The 23,540-nt window shown below is 39.7% G+C and overlaps 1 protein-coding gene across 1 annotated transcript in view; it reads left to right on the forward strand.

Annotated features, from left to right (window-relative positions):
* LOC124157015 (conserved oligomeric Golgi complex subunit 2) overlaps positions 1 to 23,540 on the forward strand; it is a 113,570-nt gene that overhangs the window by 40,729 nt on the left and 49,301 nt on the right. Inside the window, exon 6 of the mRNA XM_046531480.1 lies at positions 17,631 to 17,770. Coding sequence (XP_046387436.1) covers positions 17,631 to 17,770 — 140 coding nt within the window. The remainder of the gene's footprint in view (positions 1 to 17,630; positions 17,771 to 23,540) is intronic.

Below are 23,540 nucleotides of genomic sequence, written 5' to 3' on the forward strand. Positions count from 1 at the left end.
AAGTTCATGGTGAATCAGTACAAAAAGACGAGAGTGGTAATCGCTCCGAGACATTAAGTGAAAGCTACGGTTGGTTCCAGAATTTAAACGGCAAGCAGGTATTTTCAGTGCAGCGATATCAGGTGAATCTGCAAGTGTTGATAGCGCAGCCACCACAACATTTTTTGATGAACTCCAAGCTGTTATTGAAAGTGGCTCCTTTCCCCCTCAACTAGTTTTTAGTGTTGATGAGACGATATTCTTTTGGAAAAGAATGCATTCTCGTTCATTCATTTTCAGGGAAGGAAAACCTGGGTCAGGTTTCAAGGCATTTAAAGGCTGTTTCACGTAGCTGCTAATGACTCGGAGGACTTCAAATTAAAATGATTTATCATTCATAAACTCCGCTGGCTATGAAATGGCATTTGAAGTAGCATTTTCCTGTCATTTCGATGGGCGACAAAAGGGCCTGGGTGACACAATAGTTGTTTTTAGACTAGTTTGAAAAATCATCAACTACCGGTAACGCATTACGATCCCCTGAGATAGCAGATGTTAGCCCACCCGCACGACAGGATGGAATTTCGAAAGCACGTAAGAATTTTTTTTAACGTGAATAAAAGTCTTTGAATGCGTGAATACTATCTTTAAAGATGTTTTAAACTATAAATATTTATAGAAATAATGTTTTCTAAGGCTTTTTATGGGAATATAGATGTTTTAGAGGAAATTCAATACCCAAGACCTATGCTACCAGGAACGCATCCCTATCTCCCCTATGTTAAAACGCTCTCGTATAACGCAAATTCGTATAGCGCAAAGACCCCAAGGAATGCATCCCTTGCGCTATACGAGACATGGGTGTATCTGAAAATTCAATGGAAAATGCGAAGAAAGGCCTTTCCGGGTAATCGAACTTGTCTACCTCGACATTGAAATATATTTTCGAAGGAGGGATTCATGGCGAAAATATTCAGTCCTATAAAATACGGATCCAAATATGGACATAAACCATTTCTTAGGGATCGCGAAGACAATACGTCGGTATGTTTTATGTATATTAATCGAAGCAAAATACTACTTTTCCGGTAATATTAAAGTTCGAAAGCAATGTAAAAAAGTTTGCAAAAATGCCGTAAAATTCAATATTTATATGTTCGAAGTATGCTTTGAAAGCATAGACATCGATGTTTTACGATAATAATATACTTGGAAACGCAAAAAAACGCGAGCGCTATGAAGTTGTTATTGAATACCTTTATTATATGCAACCAAGATTCTCGGTACGTAGTGAAAATAATCTTGTCGCATATCAAATCGGACCCAAAAATACGATTAAAGCCACAAGGTAAATAGAATAATTTTTAAACTCATTCGAGTTAATATTTGGGAGTTCCATTTCTGTTAACTGACTTTGCGATTATTTCTTAAACCACTTATGCATTTTTATTGCAGAAGATTTATTTAAGAATTTTCGTTTTCTCGACCAAACGTATCAGACTTAATCTGGCCATGGTATGTTGGCGCATAGAAGACAGTTCCAAAACAAATGATGACGTATATAAATAGCATGGATTTGTTCACAAAGAATTGCAAACGTATGGAAAGCAGTAACACATGAATTGTCTCCATATACAGCAGTTACAATACGAATTATGACGTTTGGAAATCCTATTGAATCGTTCAACAAGAATTGCAAACGTATGGAAAGCCGTTACTCATGTATCTTCTCAGTACACAACAGTTACAATACGAATGATGACGTCTGGAAAACCTGTCGTCTCGTTCAAAAGGAGTTCCAAATGAATCTTCTCCGTACACAGCAGTTACAATACGAATGATGACGTACGGAAATCCTGCCAAATCGTTCGAAAGGAGTTCCAAATGTGTAGAAAGCAGTTCCACACGAACACACTCTGTACAAAGGAGTTCGAAAGGGGATCACAAATGAGTTACAAACGTCTTCATATTTCTAATTTTTGGTACAAATGAGTGGAAATGAGTTTCACAGCAGTTCCAATGCAGATTTTGGTGTTCCAAAGCAGTTTCAAAAGGGTTCCAAAGCTGTTGCAAAGTAAAAATTTTTCCCTGAGTAGGAGTACTATGAAACGTTCTTTGCTCATTTTTCCCCCGCAGCCCACCTATTCCTTTAGAGAACGGTCAGGAAGCAAATTATTTTTAAAAAAGTGCTTCGTGAGCATTAAATATGTCCTTGAAACTGTTTCTATTCAGCTATCCATTCCCAACTTCTTGCTTGCTCGACTGCAAGATGGGCCCTGAAATGGGGATCAGCTCTAGAAAGATAGTTGAAGACAATTGTCCATCGACATTGGTAATGGAGCGTTTTCGGTTAGGCCCCTGGGACGCAGCGTTAACAATTTCCGACCGTTATGCAAGAATTGTCTACAGTATTATGACCGAATGTCATACTTAATTGCAACTGTCGTCTTCTTCATGCAATAATTGACGGCCGTCGCAAACCTTTTCCTCTGGAGAAAATCAACACCGCTTCACATCATGTTAGGACATCGTTACAATCACCGACAGACAGAGACCGACCTTTAGTATAAAGCACTCAATTCATGTAACGTCTAGATCAATGGGAAATGTTGTCTTTCGTCTCTTAAGGGCGAATATTTTTTATCCAAGATTGCGGCAAATGCAAAAGTTTCTCCTATTTTTTAAATGATATTGAAATAAACAATGTGAATGAAACAAGAGTAACTACTGAGTCATATATTCAAGACAATTAAGAGAGGCAAATTTTGGCTTTCATCTTCTAGTGCGCACATTGTATCCTCTGTAATTTAGTTAAATTTTAAAGAAGTTATCCAAGATGGCGGTGAGTGAAAAAAAATGCTTCTCGGAATTTACGCGTTGTAATTCTGTAAAGTATTTTAAACAACCGTCAAAAGAATGCGATCGAAGTACATAGCTCTAGATATCATATCTTTGAGCGTGTAAATATTGGGACATTGAGTTATTTACGATAGTCAGCATTAATATTTTTCGCAATTCGCCGTGAGCCGCGAGTTGGGGTCAGCGGAAACACACCACGGAAGGTTATAGGGTTAATAACGACGATTCTGATTGGCTTATTCAGTGGAAGTCTCTGATTGGCCCTCCAACGCTACGAATATTAAATTATTCATATGAAAATAAAAATTTAACCGGAAAAATTGGTTATTGAGAGGTGAATTTCTCTCGATCGCGCCGAAATTTCATTTGGTTGATCGGGAGTTTTCGTAAAAGAGGAGTTTGTTCATCGGGGTTTTTCACTACTGTGTTTACATATGCAATTGGCCGGACCATTAGCATTTGTTTGTTGAACGGAGTCCTTCATTTAGCGGGAGTTTGTTAAGGTGAGGTTTTACTGTATTAGCGAAAATATGCGCCCTGTTAAGGGGGTTAATTTCAATGGCAATCCTCGGATATCTCATTTCTTCAATATCCAATCTTTGTCTGCAGGTGGTTAAAGGTATATCCTGAAAACTGCTTTTAATGAGAATATTTTCGAAAATTAGCTTCTCTGCGAGCATTCACTATCACCATTCCAAAATTTCTCCTGGGCAACAGAAGTAATCTTAGTGCCAGAAATGCTAGCGATTCAACCATGTTGTTCAACCATGGGAAACATTGTTCAGGAATGCTATGTTGTTTCTCTTAAGGTAACACGTCATCTGTGGTGTTGCTAGTGAGTAAACAAGATTATTAGGCTTCATTTTCTTGCCTCCAAATGAGTAATTAAATCTGGGAAACATATATCTGACGCGATTGAAAAGGATTGGTCTAAATCAGAACTATACAAAAGTGTATGACTAAGTCTTCGCAAGAGTGATCCTGAAAACTATACTCCTCCTCAATACCAACTCTGGATTTTACACACTTTGATTTTACACTGTGCCCATATTTCGGTCCCTCCAACTGCGTAAAATCAAAGTTTTACTGTAATCCTATTGCGCGGTGTTGCAGACATATGCTTGGACTTTCCACAGTTATAAAAATTTCCTCTTTTTATACTACAAATTTACACGGAATTTTTTCAGCTAAATCTACACCATATGTATGGCACTCGGAGATATGTAGGTATTCACTTGTAGTCGTAACATTATGATACTTACTATGCATGGCTGGATCGATACCTCAGATCCAAATATCCACGGATAATGCCCTTCACTTTATACTCTGGATCCAAATTCACCGAAGAAATTGAATCTGAATCCAAAATTTTAAATCAATACTTTTGTGAATGCAACATCCCATAAGAGGGAGTAGAAAGAGTTCCAATCCTCCCTTCGCATATGCTGTTGCTCTACGATGCATGTCCTAATCACAAACAATTTTGTTTAAAAGCTCTCGAAGGAGTATTGCAAAAGAATTACAATTGTGGAAGTTTTTAAGGCAAATCTTGGCATGGAAATAGCATGAACTTTCCCACGAGATTGAACAACAATCGGAGGAATGTCAATGCCATACGATAATAACAACGTCGTAGATTTAACAGAATCACACTCAGCCCTCCATCAGCCAATGCCTCTGCCATTTCTTTTTCCTTTCTGAGACCCACTGATCATAATTCACTTGTCTCAAAGGAAAATATCAAGTTACACGAGAACAATGGAAACGTGTTTCATCCCTACCCCATCTCACCAACTGAATGTTACAGGTCTACAAGGTTCATTTCTCCCAGTTTGTGGAGGCCAAATGCTACGTGAGTCACATATTGTGCTCAAAGACATCTCGAAAGCTTTCAGCGATTGTATGACACGCTCAAGGTTCAAAAAAGAATGAAACCTTATGCGACGCAGATGAGACAGAACTTAAGTTTTTTAAGCTCTAATTTATTGACCCAAAGATTTATATTCACAGAAAGGCTACTAATACTCCAAGCAGGACCATTTCGGAAGAAACAATTGTAGCATGAGCGCATTCAAACAAGACGAGACAGACTGGAAACTTCAGGCAATGCTAACTATGTATATCACATTGCTGTGCCTTCGCCCCTTCGCTTTGAAGGCAACGATGTCACATGCAAGATCAGACACTTGCTCCTTTGCTCGTAGCCTCGTTGCTTGAAAGACGGAGGGAGCATGCTCCTTCCCCTCAACCTCTCCTTCAGCACTCTTCCCTTGTAAGCATTTCTGATTCCTTTTATCCGCCATTTAGTCCAACAATTTACACACTCGTTTGAATTTTTTAAACTGCACGTTTTGACGCCAATATAATTTTCAGTGGCAATAATCCTCATAATAGCACCTGAAGATGATTTTTGAAAAATCAGGTCCTTCGCTTAATGGAAATTACTCCGCAAGACAGATGTTAACTATTAACCGGGTATTTTCCTTAAAAACTAAGCGTTTCTCTATGTTTGATATGCGATTACTATTTGCAGTATAAATGCCGTGGGATGCCCCCTAATGGAAAAATAAATTTAGTTGTAAATTTAGCATGCCCTTCAGAGCAAAAAAACCCTCGTGATCTACTCCGTGTTCACCTCTGAGGTACCGACGTGACGGCATGATGGTATCAAGTAAGAAAAGAAAAACGGGAGAATTTTAAAAATACCTCACTAAGGGTGAAACTCCCCTGCCTGCCACTTGTTTTGACCTAGGGTTTCAGATGACTGACTCACACTGAAAACCAAGGCCACTCAGTTTCCCTTTGACTTGCGACCAGTGAAGGGGAGGGGGGAAGATAAGAAGTATGTGTAAGAGATGCACCCCCATTTTCGGCTGCAATGACTGGAAAAACGTCTTAACACCTCTTACACAAGCTTAAAGCCTCTTACACACCCTTATACGGTAATTCTCTAGATAATGGCTTATCAGTCTTCTTTGCCGCTTGGTTTCCGGTTTTACTTCCATGGGTGTCTTGACGAGGTTACAGTCCTGGGTGTTAAATTGTTTCAACTAGCTCTTCAGAAAGGATGATTGGCATTGATTATAGATGGGTCGAATAGCAGGTTTCTTGAATTCGAATATCGAATTCGAATATTAAATCATTACTCTAATATTCGAATACCTCGAATACGAAACGATGAATGCGGGAATGTTTGACTGGGTTATGTATGCAGCAGGAAACACAAGATTTTGGGGAGTAATTTTGATTTCCTTTAAAGGATTCGAGTAGGAATTTAACTGATTAATGGAATATTTTAATTTAATGGAAACAATTGGGTATATAGTTGATTCAACTAACATCTCTTTCAAATATTCTAAGGGGACACACCACCTCGTGAAAAATGATTGCATGCCGTCTCGCCATTTACACTGCTAAGATGGATTTCTGTCTGATGTATACATTCTTATCTACCAAATGCCATTTCAGCGGTACGCCCATCTGATACTCGGCTTCATCCAACGTCTTATTTTCAACAGGTAGCTCGCTTTACCCCCACTCCTGCTTTCAATTACTAGCGGACAATCTGAGGCATTTTGCAAAATACACTCGCTTCTCCACCAGATTTTCTTCAATTATTTTCAGTCCAACTTTGGAAGTTCTCACGAGATAAGAAGATGAATTCGAATTTCCATCAGGGAGAAGCCAAAACCAAACTGAGAAAATATCCCTTCGTCTGTGACTGTAACAATAAAGATTTATAGCACAACTCATAAATTGTAACTTGATATATGTTTTGGGAAAAAAATACCTCATCAACTTCCGAGAAGCTCTGCTGCTCATATCGAGTCTCGCCAGAATGCTAAGTCTCCGTCGTATTTTGACATTTATTTCCCTTCGTAAAATGCTTAAATAAAGTCAGATATGCGTCGCATTTGGTCTTATTCTTTTTTAAATTATGCACACATTTCTAATATTTCAATCCAATAAAGGTGTAATATCAATTGCCGAAAGTCATTGTTAGACACCTTTTGGGCTAATAGATGATTCATGCACTAGTTGACCTCCAGAAACTGGGAAATTTGAAGCAGGTAGGGTGAAAAAGGTCAGTGGGTGAGAAAAAAGGGGGCGAAACACGTTTCTATTGTTCTCGTGCAACTTGATATTTTTTCGAAGCTAAGATCTTCATGATATGATCCCTGCGCGAGCTGTGACCTTTTTTTATTTCGGAGAAGAGGGAAGCCTCAGAGGGGGGGCTAGTGCTGAATGGAGGGGGATATCGGATCTTGGGAAATGCGCTAATGTAACTATCCCACAGTACTCATGCAGCAGTTGACCTCCAGCAATGGGGAACTTCAACGCAGGTAGGCAGAAAAAGTCAGTGAGGGAGAAAGAGGGAAGGGTGAAACACGATGCTATTATTCTCCTGTAACTTGATATTTTCTTTTGAAGCTTTTGATTTATGGTCTTCCTAATACGAACCCTGCGTGAGCTGGGGCCTTTTGTTTGACTTCGGGGAGGAGGAAAGTGTCGGAGGAGGGGCCGAAGGCTGATGGATGGAGGGGATAGCGGATTTTGGGAATTGTGCTACGTAGTTACTATCCCACGGCACTGAGGTTCTCCTGGTGGGGGTTTTCAGATTTTTTCACCCGATCATTTTCAGTTTCCCACGTTGTACTCTTTCACCGCTTGTGCCATAATGGGCACTTTCTCAATCCCTCCGAGACTCAACCCATCTGAGACTTGACCCCTCTGAGACTTGACCCCTCTGAGACTTGACCCCTCTGAGACTTCACCACGAGGAGACGATTCGCGAGCTCCTGAGTACCAGTCTCGCGAAGCTCCAGAGTACGTCGTGCCTGACTGATCCACGCGTGCCGCTGATTCTCGCGTCCTGTGAACTGCTCACAATTTATAGTGAATTCACCAACGGTGTCGACCTCTTTACGGCATGTGTGAACTTCAATTACCCTCCGCCACCGTTTACCCAATTGTAAGGTGAATCGTCAGCCTGAAACCTGTTTCCCCTCCTCTGCCTACACCTCCCCTCTCACGCCTGCTTCGAGCGCCGCCGCGATCTTGCAAGCCGCCTGACTCGCTCTCTCTGCTACTGACCTCAGACAAGGAAGGAACTCTTGCGTGCCCGGCTTCTTCCCAACGGCAAGAGTACATTATCCTCAGGCAATTTAGTATTTTATGTATTGTGCTCCTAAAGCTGACTTCGGTCATTAAATGTATTATTACTGTTGGAAATCAACCATATTGTTTGTTAATTTTTACTCCTAACCACCTATATTCTCGTCAATTCATTCTCGCGACGTGTGTGCGTTGCAAAATGGTGCCGTGACCAGGATTTTGGTCGAATTGACAGGTGGTTTAACTAATGGAGTGTCATTTCTTGTATTCTTTAAGTTGTCTGGGCACTGATTTCCACTATATTCTCTTAAATGGTTTACTTGTCTTTCACTGCACCTTGATCGAGGTATTTTCTGCTATTGATATCGTATGTATTACTGATTTGCTTAGTTTATTCACTGTGTTCTCTGGTGTGCATATTCTTAAGTCACTTGTTTTCGTATTTACTGTGTTTTCTAAGAGTGTCGTGACATCGACTCAGGCCTTATGGTGTGACTTATTTAGGGTCTCTTGCTCTGATAATTATTACCTCGCATCAGTGTTTGTGTGCTCTGTAGATTACTGCGTTCATGTCTCATAATCCAGAAAACCCCTACGCGGTAGAGTATCTCACCACGTCGTCAGACCGGCGTGATCGTCTTAATGCTCGCCAAACTTCCTTGAATGCTGTAGAGTCAAACGTAGGCTCAGCTAACTCTCTCGAGCAACACGAATCCATAGTCAACATGGATAACGTGGACGGTCTGCGTGTGGTATGTCAATTGATTGACGAAATTCCTACTTCGTCAAGTTCGTCTTCTAGTGTATGGTTTAGTTTTATTTGTAAAACCTCAGAGTTGCTAGATTTGGCTCTGACCTCTCAAACTCACTTATTTACTCTTTTACTATGTAAGCTGCCACCAAATTGTCGACCCTTCTGGTTGGGTGTTATTCGTAGGAATGCTTCCTGGGAGCAAACTATCTCCGAAATTTGGGACACTTTCGTCTCCAATCGCGAGCTTGACCGTTTGGTCTCTCAGAAGCTCAAAAGATTTCAATTCCCTAACGAAAACCCTCGTGATTTCTATTACTCTATCGTGTCTGCAAATAAGGCACTAGGAAAAAAGTTTACCGATCTCGAACTCGTGGAAGTCATTCTTGATGGTATCAATCCACTAACGCAGTCTGTTTTGCTCTTTTGTCAAAAGCCCACGAATTTGGTCGACTTGGAAAAAATGTTGATTCATGCTGCTAAAGCTCTTATGACACGAGCTGAGTACTCAAATTCTGTTTCCGAATCGCGCCCCACTGTTCAATTTCCTCGTTCTCCTCAATCCTCTACTCTTACATGCCATTACTGCCGAAAACGTGGTCACGTTGAGCGAGAATGTCGAAAGAAAATACGTGATTTGAACGCTCGAGACAGGCCGTCTCGGCCACAGCTGACTTTTGCTTGCGGTGACTCATTCCTCGGCCTTGCTCATATCCCAGTTCAAATTCAGGGCGTGCCAGGAGACGCGTTGCTTGACACAGGGTCTACTCTGTCTTTGCTTGATGAACGATTTTGGAACAATATTAATAAATGCAGACGAAGTCGTAGACAAGGCTGTTCAATTCCATTACATTCTATCGCCGGTGATAAAATTATACTTCGCACTCGAGTGACTTTACGTGTGAAAATTAAATCGTTGTCATGGCAACATCAGTTCTATGTGTGTTCTCTCCCGGTTCCGTGTCTTTTAGGACAGGATTTCATTAAGAAGGCGTCTATTTCTATTCACCCGAATGGCTTTTCTTTTGCGTCGTCTCCGGATCGCGTATTTCCATTTCGTGAAAAACTGATAGAAGACGATTTGGATTCCACTATTTCTGAAAACGACGGTAGTGAGCATGATTTCAATTCGACTTGTGTGGCAAAATCCATGACCGATGGCGAAAATAGTAACTTACGCCAAACTAATTCGCACTTGCTCGCTCGTGACGCTCCCGCTTCGCCGTTTGAACTTGAAAAACAAATGAGCAGCGTATTATCTCGTTTCTCCGATGTAGTCCGTCATTCTCACGGCGCGACCCACCTGTTACAGTATGAATTGGAGGTGACTGACAATCAGCCAATTCGCTCGTCCCCGTATTCTTTATCGCCACCGAAGTTACAAGCATTGAAAAGTCACTTGAAGAAACTGTTGGACGATAAAATTATCGAACCGTCTAATTCTCAATGGGCAAGCCCTGCGTTTCTAATTCCCAAAAAGGACGGATCTGATCGGTTGGTGGTCGATTATCGTAAGTTAAACAAGAAGGTAAAGGCGGATTGTTTCCCCATGCCCAATGTCGAAAATGCCTTCCAGTATTTGGGTAAGGCTAAATTCTTTTCTATTATCGATTTAAATTCTGCATTTCATCAAATTCCTCTCTCGTCAACGGCAAAGCAGTACACAGCTTTTATTACACCACTCGGTCTGTATCAATATACTAGGCTGCCACCAGTCCCAGTAATCCCAGTGCCCAGTAATCCACCAGTACTATCTCTCCCTGACTTTGACAAAGAATTTCACTCGTATGCTGATGCCAGCCAAGTTGCCCTAGGGGCTGTGTTAAATCAATATTATGATGGTCATTTAAAGCCAGTTGCTTATGCTAGTAGGATGCTCAATGATCATGAAAAACGTTTGCCCTCTTATGAACTAGAATCTATGAGTTGTTGTTGGGCTGTTGAAAAATTCCGGTCATACGTGCAATTTAAACCTTTTCACTTGTATACTGATAATAATGCCTTGACTTGGCTATTCAAACATCCTAAGCAGCTAGGAAAGGTGGGGCGTATGGTCTTAAAGTTATCTGCTTTTCGCTTTGTCATTCACCATGTAAAAGGCAAGCAAAATAGTGTTGCCGATTGCTTATCTCGCCCCAATGAGTCTGATATGGCTTGCCAGAGCTCTCTCTTTCTGCATCATGTCCCTCTCTCTTTTGTAAATATTCGTGAGCACCAAATTTCTGATGCTGGTCTAAAGACCATTATTGAGGATTTATCTAGAGACCCAGAGTCACACCCGGGCTGGAAGTTAAAAAACCACCTTCTATGCCATGTCACAAACAGAGCTGAAAAGCCCAAAATTGTTGTACCGCCTGCTATAAGGCCTATGTTATTTAAATATTTTCATGACCTTCCTACCAGTGGCCACATGGGTATTGCCAAAACTTGTGAGAAAATTGGACGTCAGTTTTGGTGGCAAAATTGGAGGAAGGAAGTCACTGATATGGTCAAAAGATGTCACTCTTGTCAATTATCGAAGCCTTTAAATCGTCTCCCACAGGGGCAAATGTCTTCTGTTCTTTCAACTTACCCTTGGGAGAGAATTTATGTAGATTTTGTGGGTCCTTTGCCCCGTAGCAAGAATGGCAATGAGTATGCATTCACAATAATTGATGGATTCTCAAAATTCACTTTCATTGAACCCATCAGGAGTGCAAGTGCCTCCTTGGTTGTTAACCTGTTGTCAAGGAAAATATTTCCCAAATTTGGATATCCAAAATTTCTTGTGTCAGACAATGGTTCTGCTTTTAAATCAAGGTTATTTCATGATACAATGTTTAAGCTTGGTGTTTCTCATGTTTGCACTTCACCATATTATCCTAAGGCAAACCAAGCAGAGAGGGTTCACAGAAATTTGAAATGTGCCCTCTCGTCTCTCTGTAATAATTCTCACAATAAATGGGAGGAATTTCTTCCTGATCTGTCTTTCTTGTTTAACTCAGCTCGTCATTCTAGTATTGGCCACTCTCCGGCTAAGGTGTTCTTGGGTCCTGAGTTGCCACACCCATTGAATAATGTCTGGGAAATTCCCCCTGAAATGTTTAATGATGGTACTGATACAAAAGATATGTCTTCATTTTGGTCTGAGGTACTAAGTAATTTGAAAAATGCACATCAGAGACAATCAGTAAGGTTCAATAAGATGCACAGTGATGTTCAATTCAAGGTGGGAGACCAGGTACTTCTCAAAACTCACCACTTGAGTTCCAAATTAAAAGGTAAAACTGCCAAGCTATATCCAAAATGGGAAGGCCCTTTCTCAATTGTTAAAATGCTTACTCCTGTAACAGTAGCTTTGAAGGTGTCATCAAAAAAGGAGAAAATTGCACATGTTTCTCATTTGAAGGCCTACTGTAATTAATCCAGTCTACTTGGCTAAAACTATCTGATGTTATTTCTACTGATTTCAATTTTTGTTACTGGCAACTTGTATTATTATATAAAAAAACATATATTTGAGTGGTCTATTAATAATTTACTGAAAATATGAATAATATCTCAAATAATTTATGATAATAAGTGAATAATATAATGAATTAAGTATTCTCTACTCCGAAGTGGTGTGCAATTGGTATTGTGTTACCCATCTATATGTCGTCACATACACCAGATGTCACTTGCCAGTCACTCTTGACTGATTCCATTTTTTCACAAATTTATGAGAGCATTCATTCTGTGAGTGGGAAAATTCACTGTTTGCCAATTGGTGAATTCATTATTTGCTATTTATGGGTCATGCCATTAACCCAAGTTTATTCATGGTCAATACTGCAGCCAACTCGCCAACCCAAGTTATTGGGGGCCTGATTTTGAAGTGATGGGAGCAACCCAGGGATGGTGTTAACCCAAGTTGGTTACTAACCCGAGTCAGCTGTTTGCTCGGGAAGATGATATTTTGTTCATGGCTGATGGCCTGAACACCTGCAATGCCCAGAATGGGACCTGTTGCCACTGATGGAATTGAAATTCCTGGCACAGATGGCTTATGTCAAGCCACAGATTTGGCGTAGGGGGGTTGCGTTCCCATCGTCCGGTTGGCTTGCCTTCCGCAGTCAGCACCCAGCAGTATTCTGGCTGGTATTTTGGGGGATTTATGGGGTTATCCTGTCTGTCGACAGAAGAATTCTAAATATGAATTATTCAGCACCCAGCAGTATTCTGGCTGGTATTTTGGGGGGATTTATGGGGTTATCCTGTCTGTCGACAGAAGAATTCTAAATATGAATTATTGAAATACTGAATACTTGAATTGTTGATTAAGGCTGTTTGAATAATTGACCATTTAACCTCAGCCATTGACTTGTTTTTATTCCCCTGTTTGCGAGCTTCTCAGTAAAGCTCATTTAAATTCTTGTCCCACATTTAGCTGAATGCTCTCTGTCTTTTGATTCTTGAACATGCAAAATTACTTCTTTCACGTTTTTTCAAACCCAGTATGGCACTGGCTAAGTAATATTTAGAGCATTTTGCTGGTTGATTTTATTCAAATTGTTTATATTTTGCTTGTAATGCAATTATTTATCTGGTGTCTACGACATATAGTGGGCAATTGTGTTTTCTCTGATCCACATGTGGTTAAGCAGTGGACAAAAGACTTAATGTCATTTGTAAATGGTAAGATGCACTCTTCATCTCTCTCTGCCTCCTACTTGGTTCACGACTGATGGGTACCATCTCATCTAGTTTCTCGATGGTTACCTTGTGTAAATTTTCAGTGATTTATTTATACTGCATCACTACTTTTGAATTCTTTATATTCTCACCCTTGCATCCATGTTATCATGGGGAGTTTATGATGTCTATGCTTTTTGATGTCTGGTATAGTGAACCTTAGTTTTTCATGCTTTGGCCTAATCAAGTAAAAAGGGTTATGGTTCATCCTAATTAGTTTGTCTCTCACTGAGATGGAAGAAAAGTTGATAATTGTGAATTCTCTTGTTCCAGTGAATATTTTTCTGTGAATTCTTATCCAAAATGTTTGTAAGACGGTACGTGTGGATCAGAAAAGATCTCCTTAACGGAGCAACAAAAGAAAAGAAAAAAAATATTATAACAATTAATGAAGAAAAAAAATATAATAAAAAAAAAAATGTATATTCATCAAAATTGGTTAAAAAATGAATGAAAAAAAAATACAACAAAAAATATAAGAAAACTAGCTGACCCGGCGAACTTCGTACCGCCTAACAATCAATGAACTTACAGTTTACTTACACCATTTATAAATCAAGAGCGGCTGCATCGTTTTTAATCATGTTTAATTTATTATAATAAAATAAGGATACAAAATCAATAAAACTACGTAAATGAGAACCAAAATTGCTTGTCAGAAAGACATTTTCTTTATCGAATCTACATAGGGTGAATCGGAGCACGTTTACGCGGATTTTTTTCAACAAATTTTCTTACGTTTTAGCTTAAGAAATTTTGGGCATTGTGGTTTAATAAAGCAGTTCATGAAATAAAAATTATACCCATTCAGTTGTTGGCTATTTGCGTTATTAGCTGTAAAAAAATGTTTTTAGGTCCAAGTCTGTTGCATACACTTGGCCCTTTCAGGGGGCAGGTTGACACGACCCCAGACCGACGCTTGACTGATGCTCAAAATCGTGCAAGAAAAGCCCCTATGAAGCAGCATTCGCATTAAATGACTTAAGGCGCGCCAGTTTTAGTATCTCTGTTTGGAAAAAATGCACTGCGTAAACGTACTGCATGCGTAAAGGCACCACGGTGAGCCCTACACATTCGGGTTTAATGTCTTGCGTCAAGCACCTTCTGAGAAACAACAGTTTTTGTTTTGTTATCAGGCGCAAGATGAAGCGGATGAAGCTAAATAAATATAGCGAAGCAAAGCAGTGACGCAGCGAGGGGAGGTTTTGGGGGATAAACCCCCCCCCCCCCCCCCCCCAAGAGCTTAGAGAATTTTTTATGAAAGATTATGTTATTAATATTAGGGGGACGGATGACTAACAAACAAAACATATTTAACTATTCACACAGCCACAAAACCCACTATTTTGAACCATTTATCTTAAAAAATGTCTGGGGGAAGTGCCCCCCCACTTCCCGCTTACCTTAGCGAGTTTTCTATACCCTACAGACCCGTGGTATTAGCTGCACCAAAAATCCCCTATCCTAGCTACGCACTTGAAGCGAAGAAAGAAATACAGAGGATGGTTTATCGACTCGTGAACATAGCACGCTAAATTGACCATGAGAAAATCATGGGTTTTCATTAGCACATGAGCACAAACAACCCAAAAACTGAAAAAATGACCATGCGATTTTTTAATCGTTATCACGAATGCAACACGAATTGTAAATTGAATACGTTTAAGCTCTAAAGGGCATATGAGTTGAGATCATGGAATCTACGGAATAAGGACTTCCTAACCTTTGAATTTTCCTTTGAGTAAAGTTGCGTGAATCACATTCATCACCAATTTTTTTAATGACCAAACACGTTCCGTTGGATAGTTATGGTTGGTTTAGGCTTCGAAAGATCATGAGCACAGAAACTACATTTTTCTGTAAATCGTGCCTTGGTAAGCCAGGTACGTCCAAGGACTTAAAATATTCAGATAGATAGTTGGTGATTTCGTCTTCGTTTGTTACACATTTAAAAGATTCGAATCCATGCAGAGTACGAACTATTTGAATTTACCTCGTTTTAGTCATCCACATCTTCGTTCTTGCTCGCTAAATCAACCATCTTTGATTCTTTTGGTGATCAATCATATTCTGGAACTCTTTGTTGATGAGCTCACCTCCCGCTGAAACTAATTTGCAATCATTCCAAGGAAATGAGTTAAAACTACTCGATTCCTCGACAGGAACACGGACATTACCGTTTGTCAACAATTGCTTGGAGATTTGTTTACAAACACGGTAGTGAAGTGTCAACTCGAGCTGGGCCACGGCTGGGCTTACAATCAGCTCGAATTAAATTTTTAAAATGTAATTTCAATTTAATTAATATTTTGAATATATTTAGTAATTAAAATGTTATATTACACACCTACATTTCTTAGATAACAGTGAGTGCTTGTAATTTAATATGAACTTTATATAATAGCAATAAAGCTCAAATTGATTCTACGTTTTAGTTAGAAAACGTTTGTATGTGAAAAAGAAAAGGGCTGTTTTTAGGGTTTTCCCGGCAATTATTCGATTTTTTCTCGCCGTAAGAACCATCCTTGGACTTCAACGAACATTTAAAAAAAAGAATTGGCCAAATTGGTCCAGGCGTTGTTGCGTTATGCGCTTACCAACACATTTTGCGATTCATTTTTATATATAAGAAGATATCATTACAAAGATTGAATTATAAAAAAAAAAAAATAATATAACAAGGTCCACACTCGTCTATCCTATTTTCTATCTATTATGTAATGATTTATCACTAATGTTATTGTAAGATTTGTTTGATCTGTCATGATTATTGAAGTCTGTGACAATATTTAAGGACTTCTCTAAAGGTCAGAAGTTGATTATTTCCTTGTCATGTATCTTTGTTGTTTGCCAAAGCAGTATATTGTGTAAAATTAGGCAGAGATGGAGGCATCTAAATAATATGTATTTTAAGGTTTTCTTGGTAATTTCTAAACTATCGTTTCTCTGATAATGAATGATTACGTGGCCAATATGGTATCATGAGTGCAACGATAGTAATTCTAATAATAATGTCTGTTGAACAATTAATATTTGCTGATTAACATATGGGAACTCTACAATAATGTAATATGATATATCGAGGGGTTTGGATTGGTCAGAAATAAATGTTTTTTCAATATTATTAATTCACTTATTTGCTTATTGTTCAGGGGAAGCTCTTTTTTGGAAGGGATATCTGTTCTGGGTGAAAAAGTCTCACCCCCATCTTTAGTTCATTTTGTTCAAAACACATCAGTGGGTGGATGTGCCATAATGGGCACTTTCTCAATCCCTCCGAGACTCAACCCCTCTGAGACTTGACCCCTCTGAGACTTGACCCCTCTGAGACTTGACCCCTCTGAGACTTCACCACGAGGAGACGATTCGCGAGCTCCTGAGTACCAGTCTCGCGAAGCTCCAGAGTACGTCGTGCCTGACTGATCCACGCGTGCCGCTGATTCTCGCGTCCTGTGAACTGCTCACAATTTATAGTGAATTCACCAACGGTGTCGACCTCTTTACGGCATGTGTGAACTTCAATTACCCTCCGCCACCGTTTACCCAATTGTAAGGTGAATCGTCAGCCTGAAACCTGTTTCCCCTCCTCTGCCTACACCTCCCCTCTCACGCCTGCTTCGAGCGCCGCCGCGATCTTGCAAGCCGCCTGACTCGCTCTCTCTGCTACTGACCTCAGACAAGGAAGGAACTCTTGCGTGCCCGGCTTCTTCCCAACGGCAAGAGTACATTATCCTCAGGCAATTTAGTATTTTATGTATTGTGCTCCTAAAGCTGACTTCGGTCATTAAATGTATTATTACTGTTGGAAATCAACCATATTGTTTGTTAATTTTTACTCCTAACCACCTATATTCTCGTCAATTCATTCTCGCGACGTGTGTGCGTTGCACGCTCTAATCCACAAATTTGATGTAGTTCGTCAACTTGCCTATAACGGTGCTGCATGCACTAAACGACTAGAGTTCTTTACAATTTTCTGAGTCAACTACCAACGACGTGCGTGCGACAGTGTATGACGTGAAATTCAAAGTATTCAAGGTATTCGAGATGGTACCTTTAGCATAATTATTCGAGATCTTGAATATCGAATACTTTCTAGTATTCGAGGTATCGAGTATTCGCGGATACTATTCGCACATTTTAGTTTTAATCTCTTTTTAAAACATTATTTTCTATGACCTCCTAAATTCCTTTCTCACTTTCCCCCTGAAAGAGATTCTGCGAAACACTGTCCTTCCTGGAGGAGCTGGAGAGGTTGTGTGGGAGTTCAGAGGCCATCCAGACACTTCGATCCAAGCCCTCCTATCGCCAATTCCTCAACTCCTGGAACCTCCAAGTGTACACACAGATCAGGTGAGTCATTATTTCTATCTTTCACTCACCCTCCCTGCTACACCACTTTTGGCACACTTATAATAAAGTCTGTCACACACAAGGTGAAAGAACTTTCTATCTTCTTCTATGCTTTGCAATAATTACAGTAATTGCCTTCTGGATTCCTATGAAAGTATGCTTGTTTTTTTATGTCATGATAACAATTCTCTCACTGCATTCAAAACTGATACAGTGGAACTTTGGTTAGTTTATTCCTCTAGCACTTATTTGGGTGGTACGATCAATTACTTTCTATGATGATACCTGCAAGTCGTTTCCTAGTATTTCCTGGAGGTGTTTTAACGTTTGAAATTATAAGATTTTTTACTATTATCAGCCTTTGGCCTTCTTACTTTCACCCCACACCTCTCTTTCTTCAACCATGATGCATCCAAATCATTTTCGCAACGTGAGGAGTGCTTGCGTCATAACTTCACTAGTGTTGTGGGAGTAGACGATGCTTTGGATCTCCAAGGGAAGCATAACGCAAAAATACTTGATCTCGGCACAAGAGAAAGAAAGTAGGCTACATTGGACAATTTTTTGATGTGAATTTATAGTAAATTTAAAATAAAATATAAAAATGTGACTGTAATAATCTTTAAGTGCATTATTAATCATCATATCAATATCAATTTATCATTGAAACAACAATCGATATGGTTTCATTCCAAGCATGAATTCGTAAGGTGGTTGCTGGGAGCTATGCTAAATAAATTTTTGCCAATTTTTATGATGTTTTTAAACAACCAAATGATATACAGTGCTACCTTGGTCAAACGAGACCCCACGGTGCTCTAATGAACACTCGCTATAGCGAATTGATGCTTTATCGGAGGTGGAGCAAATAATAGCCAACATAGTACCAACTGCAAACAGTTACACAGGAGCAGGAGTGGTGCGGCAACAGAGAAATTTCTATCCGATATAAGTAAGCATAAATCCAGATGAAAGGCGATGTTTTTTGCGTCACTAAATTTCTTTATTTTAATAACAACTGACTACTCAAGCAATTTATAAGCGCCGTACTGAATAAAAATCTTGCTAAGCATTGCTTTGTCAATCATTATGCCAATGCATAACCGGCGAAGCCATTTTTTTATGTACTTAAATAGTGCATTTACATGATCATTCTATTATTTTGGTATTTTCCACTGAAAATAAAAAAAATAACTGATAAAACTGTATAGCGGTTACTTAATGCCTCAAATGCTTCCGTTGGTTTATGTTTCTTGTTCCTGTATGCTAAGAGGCAGTTGGATGAAATTTGTAATGTATTGTATTTGTTTCTGCAGACAAAAACAGTGGAAGGTTGTATAGCGATCCTGCCTCGGAAGAATTTTTCTATCATCTTATGTAATATCTTGATTATCAACGGTGAAAATTTTGCTAAGCATGCAAAATGATGTGATTAAAATTGCCGTTGGTAAAGAAAGTTCCTTTTTGAGTGTTACGCTCGCGACGTGTTGGAAATAATACACTGAGTTTACCACGCAGCACTGCAATAAAAACGATTTGAATTAAAATTGGTAGCATAAGAAAAGATATTAACGTGAAATTATTGCACGAGAAAATATAATGCAGATATTATGCTGATGTCACTTAAGAGGACGTGGGACATAAATTTTTCTCCTCCCACGAGGCCGTCTGAGTTTGGAGATAGTTTTCTTGTCGGCCGGTAGAGTCGTCTCAGACAATCCATCCTTGCGTCGGCGTTTTTGACTAGGGTTTATTATCTTCAGTGTGTTTCTCTTTGAGCGAATGAGGCAGGCGAGGCTTCTGCAAGCTCTCGCTCCTTCTCCCGTGGCCGTCGCCAACGGGAATTCACTCGCACCCTTGGGTGTGTGTGCACCCTGACAGTAGTGATACTCGAGGGTCAGTTACCCTTTCTCATCAGAGCCCTTTTACTTTCAGCATGTGTCACTTTGTGTTTTTTTATCTGTATTCATGGAAAGCTGAGAGCGTATGGACGCAGAATTTTGCAATGCGCTTCCTCGGAGGTCACGGAGGAAATAAATCCACATTCGCTGGAAGGTGTCCCCGCCTTATCGTAACTGGGGGCCCTCAGCCCCACGCGCACATTTTTTGGTCCCTCGGGCCAGATCAAACTCATGCTGTGAATCTGACATCCTTGGATACCTAAATAAAACCACAGAAAAGAGACTTGGGAACAAAAAATATCATTTTCGTAGCATAAAAATAATATTCTATTTTCCTGTTGAATTTGTATTTTAATAGTACTTAATTATTCAGACGTTATGAATCCGAAAAGCTTTCGTAGTGGAGTTGCATCAGCTGTAGTGATTGGAAAAACCTTGGCGACAAGGTAAATATTGCAGCAAAATCAGTAATACCAATAAGGATTACAAAATAATGTTGGCTTGAATATAAGATACAACTTCAATTTCTGTTTATATCGGATATGCCACACGAATGGCAACGAAAATGCTGCCCTTATGGAATTTGAAAAGTCCTGATGAATTCCTGTTTCACTCGCAGATCTTTTCGTTCGAGGTAATTTACAGTTTCTGGTTGCTTTTCCGAATGTGTGTTGTCCGATGGGGACAGGTTAGTAGTTTCCTGGTAATTGTTGGGATACTGCACTGTATGGATTGGCGGACAATCGCCAACATCTGATTGTGAGTCTCTTTCCATCTCACTGTAAGTTGATTTTCTGTAATTATGATTGAAATAGAAAATAATTCAGATAATTAACCTATCAATTCTATTCAGGATTAAATAAACATTTTTTCCTCAATCACGATGAACGCGACTTTTTTCCCCATAGCGAGAACTTATACTTTACCTTCGTTCTTCCCTTTGCTAGGTTTTGACCCTTTCTTCGTTTTCTTGGGGCAGACATATTAAATTTTTTATCACTTCGCCCCTTTTTTTGGCGTTGTTTGGCAGTCGGCATCTGAATGATTTCAAGCACTGTTGCACTGATGCGGTGGCAGACACTGAAGACTTCAATTCGTTCCTTATGTTCCTCATGCACACCGGCCACGGAGGGGAAAATTTCCCCTCCATCCCTCTAGGACCTCTTTCAAGGTCTTTGCGACAGTCTAGACTCAGGGAGCAGCATATAAAAGCAATCCGTTCTATTTCTGACAGAGCGCTCGGGGCGAGAGAAGTTAGAACTAAGATGACTGCGGCTGCTGTCATTGATGCCCGTTTTGGGACTGAAATCCCTCAAAACTCTCGTTTTTCATTCCTTAATTACGCACTTATCTGATAAGTATTGGCCACGAGAGTTGGTGTGTTAACCATAAACATCTGACTAAAGGGTGATGCGTAAGCAGAAACGTCATTAATGGATTCAATATTCCACAGAGATTCCCGAAAATACCCATTATTTCCAATAGCGCCTTGCATAGATGTATCATTTAGAAAAAAATAAAAATAAGATACCGACTTAGCTACATACTTTCCTTGAGTATATCGAAAACCGCGTGCCTGTACAAGCAAAATCAACTGTATAAGAACGGAACGTGTATAAGCATGCAATATAGGGGTGTACTGCGTCCTCTTAAGTAAAACAAAAGCAATCTCCAAGAAACTGCGACAAATATAACTCACATGGGTAATATTTGCGACAAAGAAACAGAAAGGCATATGCATCTGATGAACCCTAAAGCCAAAACTTAAGAGTTTAAAGTATACCGGGACTAGCCGCCTTCGGCTGTGGCGCTGTGCGCACGATTTGGACTGCTTATGGCATCATATGCTCAGCAGTCCAGCAGCATCTTGTCCGGTAGTGTCCGAAAATATCCACTGGGAAGAATGACGCTTCGACCAGAAATCGGGGGATCCGGGTTCGAATCCCGGTCAAGGCGAATGATTTATTTTCTCTGTGCATCTTTCGCACGAAAACTTAAGAGTATGAATTTATTGATTTAACATTCTCAATAATGACTGAGAAACATGAAAAAGGAATGCAGAATGTTTTAAATTAAATAAACAAAAAGCGCAGCGTCAGCTCTTCACATATGCCACCTGTGGCGGCGCCAAATGCATACGACATGACACCAAATGCGAGTCAGTTGTTCTGTGAGTTGTTCCAGTGGCCACCAGGGTATGCTCGGCCGCCTGGGTGACGGAAGAGAGCACCAGTACGACTCCGACCACTGACGCGAAGAGTTCAACCTTGTGAATAGTACATTGTCATCGCGACTATTACTTGTAACCGCAACAGAGAATAAATGCGTCCATCCGGACAATTCACACTGAGTATCATTGTATCGTACATCCTACACCATTGCTATGGCTCACTACCTACCTCTAGAAGCATCATTGCAAGAAATACCTCGTACTGCAAGGGTTTTGTCGGGGAGTAGGTTGTAAAAGATTTCCATTTCGTCTATGTTATATCACGAGGGGAATGCTTCTTAAGATACTTAGGATTGGAGTCCTATCTTCAAAGACTTCGGGTTTACACCACAGGCATCACCAGCAATTATGACGTGAGATAATGCTTTGGTGCATTGAATTAGTATAGCCAACCATCAAAACTCTTGAAGTTCTCGATTTGCAATCTATCCCTGAAATACTCAGCTTTAGGCTTAGGCATAGCTCTTTCTCAGAAGTTCCCGCAAATTGAAATGGGCAAAACCACCCGAACAAAGAACCTTCTAACTCTTCATGCCTTTGGAACTTTTTTTTAATTGTTAAGTGCAAATAAGAAGACAAATTAATTACACCACTCTCCTATTCTATCATTTTTATTTTCTTGCTTAGACGTGTTTGGTGTTTTTTGGCCATGGTGTATGCCATCAAATGCTTTCTATTCCCGCAACTCACGGATGTGCGGGTATGCTGACGACTGCTTTCTGCTGCCCTAGGAACAAAAGAAGATTGAGCATTTGCAAATGTTAATGCCAAAGTATTTTCACCAAAATGAACTACTTATTTATCGAACGAAAGTTCACCACATGAATTTGAGACTGAGCACTGCATGTTAACTTCATTTCTAACAGATCGCTAGAAATTACAGAGATTAGGGACTCTTGGTGAAGGTTTTCCGGCAATGGAAACTCTCGCCATGGCGAGTGCCAACACCAAAAGGGTCTCGTAAAAACAATTAACTTATTATAGGGTCAATTGACGGTGCCTCGGCTATCTCTCGTAATGGTGGAGGTCTCGCAATAGCGTGTACTTGCTTTAACGAGGTTCCACTGCACACTGAGTTATTGTCATATTCTTTGAGTAAGCTGAAAGAAGAAATTACTTAGCTTTATTTGTCCTCTTAAAACATAAAAATGACAAATCATGGGAGAATGACACCGTTTTACAAAATTTTCTAAGAGAAATCTATGAAAAATTGTGGAGATATCATTCACATGGTACTGTTTTTGCAATGCAGTGCTCATTTCTTTGATTTTCAATGTGGAAAGAGTTCAGGAAGACGATTCTACGAGAACTTTGGAAAGTAATTGTAATTATGATGACTTTTCCACAATTACCTAAATTTACATGATGATAAAATAAAATAAAATGGTTAATTTCCACACACTTTTTTTATTAACGAACTACCGACCCGGTTTCGAACACTACGTGTCGAAACCGGGTCGGTAGTTCGTTAATAAAAAAAGTGTGTGGAAATTAACCATTTTATTTTATTTTATCATCATGAACATTAAACATTTCCACCATATATCGCCGGACACTGTGAATTATACCTAAATTTACTTCCCTGGTTAGCACATTTTCCTGGATAGCTCGATCATTTTTTGTGGTCCCTTCAGAAAAA

This window comes from Ischnura elegans, chromosome 4 (genome assembly GCF_921293095.1).
Source record: "Ischnura elegans chromosome 4, ioIscEleg1.1, whole genome shotgun sequence".
Taxonomy (NCBI): domain Eukaryota; kingdom Metazoa; phylum Arthropoda; class Insecta; order Odonata; family Coenagrionidae; genus Ischnura; species Ischnura elegans.